This window comes from Oncorhynchus keta, chromosome 35 (assembly GCF_023373465.1).
Source record: "Oncorhynchus keta strain PuntledgeMale-10-30-2019 chromosome 35, Oket_V2, whole genome shotgun sequence".
Lineage (NCBI taxonomy): Eukaryota > Metazoa > Chordata > Actinopteri > Salmoniformes > Salmonidae > Oncorhynchus > Oncorhynchus keta.
Genome location: NC_068455.1, coordinates 19,365,304 through 19,373,003, shown reverse-complemented (window position 1 = coordinate 19,373,003; position 7,700 = coordinate 19,365,304). Strand labels below are relative to the sequence as shown.

Below are 7,700 nucleotides of genomic sequence, written 5' to 3'. Positions count from 1 at the left end.
TACATATAACACATATTGCAAATTTGTAACATTGTATGAATTGCAATTCATAACCAGTGGTGTGTATTTATGAATGCCAAGGGAAGCCAGGTTTCCCCCAAAACGTACCAAATTTTCAAGAGGCTGAATGTATCTTACCGGAGAAAGCATGTCTGTGTATGTGTATGTGTAGCCCATCTATCTGATGCTGTCTGGTCAAAAAGAGTATAACATTGTTGCCGCCCGTAGCATTGAATGCAACGGAAGCCAGCGAGCATTTGGCCTCCCTTGGTAAAAATAAATTAATAATAATAATAGCAAATCAGTGTTAAACTAATCTGAGTGAGCTCATCTGTGAATGGTCCTGGTGGACAAAAAAAAGTGTCAAGGGAAGCCAGTTTGGATTTGTCTTCACACCAATCACATCAAAAGCAAAACGTCATTGACAGAATAAACCTTGAATTGTTGCATCTCGTTTTGTTGTTGTCCTTGGTGGCTAGCTAAAATGGTCCCTTTCCTAAATTAGCCATGGATGGAGGTAGGGATTTGTACTTGTGGTTTTACTTAATTCTCTGTACTGGCCAATGATTATAACGGTGATTCTTATTCAACCATAAAGACATACATTTGGCTACCAAAGATGCGCAGGGAGAGAGAAACAATAGCCTATGTGAACTTTGATTTTATAATCTTAATTGTAAAGCAGATTTAATTTCACCTCCCTAATCATAAGAGCCATTTAAAGAACAATGCACATGATCATGGATTTATAACATAACTCTTATCAGAAGTGATTTTGGACCTGAACTGCCTTGTTTTTAATTTCTTATATTCAGATGTGATAAATGTATTCCTCATTAAAGCTCACAATATAGAATTATGTATACATTGTAAGAGGCCTTATAAATGCAATATTATATTTGGAGGCTATTTATACAATAAAACAACTAAATAGAAAACTTGAAAAAGACTGAGGATGATTTGACAAACTCTCATAACATATTTTCATTCCTGAAAATCTGTTTTAAACTGCAGTGCTATGGATTAAATCTGTTTCTTAAGTTTTGCATTCAATCACTATATAAATTAAAATGTACAACCATCCGAAACCTGATGTAGATAATAAACACATATACGATTGACAGACAGGCCAACAGATCCCCTAAATGTTTCTGTGCAGACAGAAAGAATACTGTATGTGATTTCTGAGAAATGCATGCCTAGCCTACGTGAGACTACCCACTGCAGAGAGTAACAAGAGTCCTGCTTTAGAAACTTGATTTGGCAAGCTGGTACCTTTTACTGGGTGTTGTGTCACCAAGTATTAAACAGTGAAATATTTTCAAAAGATATATTAACTTAATTTGTCTTCATTGTAGACCTATGGAAGGAATATAGATTTAGGTCTTAGTTTGTCTCTCAGATTTCATATGATAAACAGTCAACAAGCAGAATAAAGTGGAGGAAACATCCAACAGATAATTGATAACAGAATGAATGGTGCATAGGACATTTGGGCACTTAGAATAGAATATTTTGTACATATCCATAGCCTACTGTAGCCTACATGACTAAAACAGTCTGAGCACAACCTTATAGGATACATACACACTTTAAGACTCTAGCCAAGAATTGAAAGTTGAAAGCAAGTCAGGATGGATTGTTCTGAGAAGGAACTGAACAGGGTTGTGCCCAGTAGGGCACACCATAGCAAAACGTTTCACAACAGAACATAAAAAGCTGTGTTCTTATTGTACAAGTTCAGGCAGTAGCTCTCGGTTTTGAAATAGTTTTCTCCCTATACTGAACACGACCCAAGAGAGTGATGTGAAGGGTGAACAGGTTTTGTTTTCCACATTCTCCCTCCCTCACCAACAGCTGAACTGTTGCTTCAGCTCACAGGGAGCTTAATTCTAGTTGCAACGCTGGCGGGATGAGCACTTTATTTACACTAGACCTGAGAGGAGCAGTACAAACTCCAAGCAAACGGGCAGAGTGTATACGTGAGAACATCATCACCCCCAAGCTTAAAAAGTAACCAGCTGCTATTTTAATTTCGAGCCTGTGCCAGTGTGTTGAATTTGGCCATTGGTTATTCCTTATTACAGCCACTCCCACCGACCTTTTGATTGACAACTGAGTGGCAAGCTAGGCATGAGGAAATATTTTAAATAGTTATGTCATTGCCTTCACATCATTCATGATGTTATCTTTCACACAAACCAGATAAGATTTTTATGTGACACAACACTAAATCTTTATTTAAACAATATATTGACTTTTAAGATGAAGATCACTTTAATGGTCAATTCCACACATGGACTAACTGAAATTTGACTTCCCCTTTTAACCCCTCCAAAAGACACACATACATGTTTTGGAGAGGTCCGGGGGGGTTGCCACACTGGGAGCTGTTGTTGTTGTGGGGGGGTTAAGTGCCTTACTCAAGGGCACAACAGCAGGCAATGGCATCTAGGATTATATATCAGCAACCCTCTGGTTGTCAGCTCACTTCCCTTCCAATGTTTCTAGTCCGGTTGCTGGCTCGCCTCTCTAACCGCAAAGCTACCTTCCGCCCTTACCGCCTGCTTCTTCCAAAGCAGAGTAACAGAGTAACAAGTACTGTATTCCATTTCTTAGGATGTCAATTAACTATACTCATTTCTTACTCAAGACCTTTCCAGATGTACAGGAAATGGCAAAACAATTTGGAGCCTCAAAATTCTCCACACGAAAGAGATTTATTTTAGAGCATGTATCAACAGCAATGACACTTCAGAAACATTAACGTTTAAAATTAAAATAAATGTTTGAGATTTAGAATACAGACATTTGGACATTTTTGTTACATATATTAAAGAAAAGATAATGTCACAGTTAGCTTCAGAAATGCCCCCAAAACGTGGCTTTCCATCCTGAGACTGCTCAGTTAGTTTCATAACAAATATAACATTTTTGCTAACCAACATATCAAATCGAAAGTTTTACAGATATGTATACAATCTCATACAATCGTATATCCGAATATGTGATAAAATATGCCACCCCGGGAAAAAAAATTTGAATCACAATTGCAGGAGGGATTTAGAATGTCATACAAAGCGATTTATAAAAAGGTACAGTGAATAATAACTGTGTATATCTGTGCAATAGGAAACAACAAAACCGTTACATTTGCTGTGCAAACTGCAAAGCAACTCAGTAAGACAACAGTGGTTTAATGTCCTAGAACATCAGACGTGCCAGTGGACTCCTCTCTGTACCCCTCCCCCCCTGTCCAAGAACACTGTTCATGTTCATGATGACAAGCACAGGAAAAAATAGTTCCAGGAAATGGAATGAGATCCTCGTTCTCTCTCTCCCCGTCTGTCCTCCAGGTCCAGGTGACAGCCATAAAATTAAAATGAGAATTCATTCTAATTCCATGGTGACAGCAGTCACAGGCACACCCAGGCTTGGGTACAACTCGTGTCATTGAACCATCTCAAAGTACTGTAGTATGGCCATGATGTGCTGGGGCATGAACACGTAGCCAGTGTACACAGCCATCCCTGCTACAGATATCAGGATGGAGTCTGAGAGAGAGGTTAAGGAAATGTACCAATACTTATAACTATTATTGACTAGGGCTGCATTCCAAACAGCCCTCAAATTAAGTGGACCACTCTTGCCCGGAAATGTGTCACTTGTTCGTTCCACGGTTGTTTTTTCAGTCATCATGGAACCACCGGTAGCTGTTGTGTGTGCTTTATATGTGCTACATATATTGCATTTGCATTTCATATATTGGCTAGAAGACAATGCATCCGAAGACATGGAATACTAGCCATCCGACTATATCAGGTATATTGGAAATAACAATGTATAAGTGTGATGTCAGGGACAGTTCTATGGGCAAGCTAACGTTTCCAAAAGCCAAACAAACAAAAAAAAAGACTTTTATGATACGTGTTTGAGCCGTCATGTGCTTTAGTAGCACAATTTCTAACTTATTTACATTTGTTTGTACTTACACTTATGTTGACTTCTCCATATTAATGTTGGTTTTAAGCTTTGGCTGACTTTTCTTAGCAGATGTACAATCATCGCAAATTGAATTATGGGGCATTTCAGGCCCCGGAGTGAACATAATTGTACACTCGCAAACTCAATCAAAAATTAGGGCTGAGGGGCTTATGTTGCCGACTTCCCTTGGACCGACGACAAAGATGGCCACGGGGTTCCCCCAAGGGCGGAAGGTGAGGGTAAGTGGAGGAGGGTGTCTTTTATGTGTTTGAAACGCAGCCTAGACCTTTAGTAAAACACAGCAAGCCACAGGTAAGCTAAATATGGTACAACTTCCTAATATTGAGTTGCACCTCCTTCTGCCCTCAGAACAGCCTCAATTCGTTGGGGCATGGACTCTACAAGGTGTTGAAAGTGTTCCACAGGGATGCTGGTCCATGTTGACTCCAATGCGTCCTACAGTTGTGCCAAGTTGACTGGATGTCCTTTGGGTGGTGGATCATTCTTGTTACATACGGGAAACTGTTTAGAGTGAAAAACCCAGCAGTGTTGCAGTTCTTGACACACTCAAACTGGTGCAACATACCCTGTTCAAAGGCACGCTTGTCTTGCCCATTCACCCTCTGAATGGCACTCATACACAATCCATGTCTCAATTGTCTCAGGGCGTGACAATCCTTATTTAACCTGTCTCCTCCCCTTCATCTACACTGAGTGAAGTGGATTTTCAGCATCTCCATGTGAAATGATCAGATTTATATTTATTATTTAACTAGGCAAGTCAGTTAAGAACAAATTCTTATTTACAATGACGGCCAAACCCTAACCCGGAAGACGCTGGGCCAATTGTGCACCGCCCTATGGGACTCCCAATCACGGCCGGTTGCGATACAGCCTGGAATCGAATCAGGGTCTGTAGTGACACCTCTAGCACTGAGATACAGTGCCTTAGACCACTGCGCCACTCGGGAGCCCCAAATATGCCTGGCAAATATTCTTATACTTGCCGGTGTAACCTAAATATTATCTCAGTTTGATATGGTGCTCGTGTATTAATGCTCATGTTTTCATTCCTATATCTGCTACAAATAAGTCATGTTTTGGTAATGGAGAAAAAAGCACATGGCTAGCTTCAGTCGCCTGTAATCACTAGTTATTACTTCTAACCCAAAAACATTTTGGGGGAGATTTTAATAAGACTACAATGTTGTTTGGTTTATTGTTTGAACAGTCACTTAGATTATATTTGCTTATCGATGCAAAATAGGGTACTTTGACGCATAGCCTATAGATCAAGCTTCATTGCCTACACAACACTGCCCCCACGGCTATGGAAGGGACGAAACAGTGCGTTCCAATTTTCATGTGGCACGGAAGTACTCGACTGTCGGAGCGCATTACAAGGAGCCGCCCCTTTTGTGAGGACAAATACATTGCGACACTGTGCTATGCTCCGTCGGCTCCGTTTGTGTTTTCTGTTTAGACCCCTATAGGCGGATGCTGTGCATTGAGACACAGCCTATGCAACAAAAAAACATACCTCTAGTTTAAACCGACGGGTTTTGATGGGGATTTTTTTATTACATTTCTTAGATTGGGTGCATCAATGGATTTAAGGATTAACAAGTGACATCAATAAGGGATCATAGCTTTCATCTGGATTCACCTGGTTAGTCTTCCATGGAAAGAGCAAGTGTTCCTAATGTTTTGTACACTCAGTGTACATTTCCTTTTAGTCTTACAACTAGGACCAATACAAATGGGTAGGCACTGGCAGGCTACTGTATAATTCTTCAGTCATCAGATCATTTACTAGTGTGATGTCATCACACATTTTTGGATAGTCATATCTTGCCTTTAAAAAAAATGTATACCCGTTTCCAACTTACTTGATATAACTATCAGTCTACACACAGATAGAACAATGACACCGATATTTCACGGGATGTATAAGTGTGAAGCATCTGATTGACGTTTCCACTCACTACCAAATATGCCGAGAGGAAGCCCAATGGCCGGTGTCGTCCCGAAAAGCTCCCCCCTGCCAGAATTCCACCCCGCTTCGCGTAAACTCGTACGCACTCAATTCTTTATTGCTGCAACTTGCTTGCTAGTTGAGATTTCTGTTCAAGCTGCGTTTCATTCGATTTTTATGTCAGTTTGATCACGGGGAGGCACTAGTAATGTCTGCAGTTTTCAGTTTGGCTATTTGTTTCAAGTGTATTAGTATATAAATAAATCTCTTTGCCAAAATTCATCATCTCGCCCATGTTTTATTTGACTAGTAGTTGTTCTGAAATGTTTATTGCTTGCCTACATTTTACTCCCTCCTCTGTGTTTAATATAACACACATACATTAATTATTCATTTTACTCCCTCCTCTGTGTTTAATATAACACACATACATTAATTATTCATTTCAGTTGCCTATCCTGATGTGAAGTTTGTTCGATTGTTCTATAGAAAGTATTTGACTCTGTGTGCCACAGAAAGTACTTGACTCTAGCCACAAAATGAAGGAAATTAGAAAAGGGGGTGGGGGGATTTCGGCAAGGCTACGAAATTCCCTTCTAATTTCCTTTAGCCACAAAATTAAGGAAATTTGAAGGGGGGATTTCCCTTAATTTTGTGGCTTGAGTCAAATAATTTCTGTAACACACTACTGGTTATTGCACACGCGCACTTCAGCCGTTCCATAAAGAAAATATGTAAATACATGCAAATAACTCCTTGGTTGTTTTGCCTACTATGATTAATTTGTTGATATTGGAAACGACAAGCTGCGGTCTATCGTGGGTTAGTTATAAAAAATCTTTGGTCAACACATTCACTTCTTATGCCAGATAAACCAAATTTAATTAATATTTGAAATACAGATGGAGACCAGAGTTCCACATTTCGCGAGAGTTGCGTAAACACGCTCTTTACAGGTGCGAATAGGCCCTACTACCTGGCTGTAAAAATTCGAGCAATTTCACCACACTACACTGTCCTAGGGCGGACTAGTACCGTTGTCCATCAGCAGTAATTGTTTATTACTTTGTAACGACTCGAAATTATAGTGCAACGTGTAGCCGACTAAACGCTAAGATTTACCATACTAGTCCCCGCTCAACTACATTGCAAAACGTTGAGTTCAGTCGACTACGTAAGGTAATGAACTACAACACCGTGCCGATCTCAAGCTAAGATACCCAAGTAGACGTGTTATTTTCGAACCATTCTCGACCCAAAAAGGATACTGAAGATTGCTCTCTCCCAAGGTTCCAACATGTATAAAGCCGTGACGAGAATATACTGGTAATACAACCAGGAGATTTTCTTCCAGACATCTTCAAACGCCATAACTTTACGTCGTGTTCTCTCTTCTTTTTAATGATCGCCGATTAGTTCCTGGTGACAATGACGTTTAATCACACGTTTTTCTTTGTCAACCAATCACGAATTCCATGAAAAACGACGCGTAAAGGGGAGTTCCCACTTCCTTTCCAGTACTGACTCCTCGGATTTCAAAAGAAAAGCTTATTCTATAAAATACACTGCTACCAAAGAAATTGAGATGGAAAGTACAATCTTTGGTGCTAATTTAAGCCCACTGGGGACCAGTAATGTCCCCATGCTGCGGCCCCTTCATATTTGGTCCCTCCTTGCTTTTGGATAAAACTTTTAGGATAAATCTGAACCAAATCTCTTTCTGCCAAATCATATGCTACAA

The 7,700-nt window shown here is 39.9% G+C and overlaps 1 protein-coding gene across 1 annotated transcript; it reads right to left on the bottom strand.

Annotated features, from left to right (window-relative positions):
• Positions 1-2,701: 2,701 nt before the first annotated feature.
• Positions 2,702-7,406, bottom strand: sptssa (serine palmitoyltransferase, small subunit A). Its single transcript, XM_035751873.2, has 2 exons — positions 7,228-7,406; positions 2,702-3,554 (listed from the first exon to the last, which is right to left on the bottom strand). Exons 1-2 carry the CDS (start codon positions 7,328-7,330, stop codon positions 3,451-3,453), a joined length of 207 nt encoding a protein of 68 aa, XP_035607766.1. The 5' UTR covers positions 7,331-7,406; the 3' UTR covers positions 2,702-3,450.
• Between the last annotated feature and the right edge of the window lie 294 nt (positions 7,407-7,700).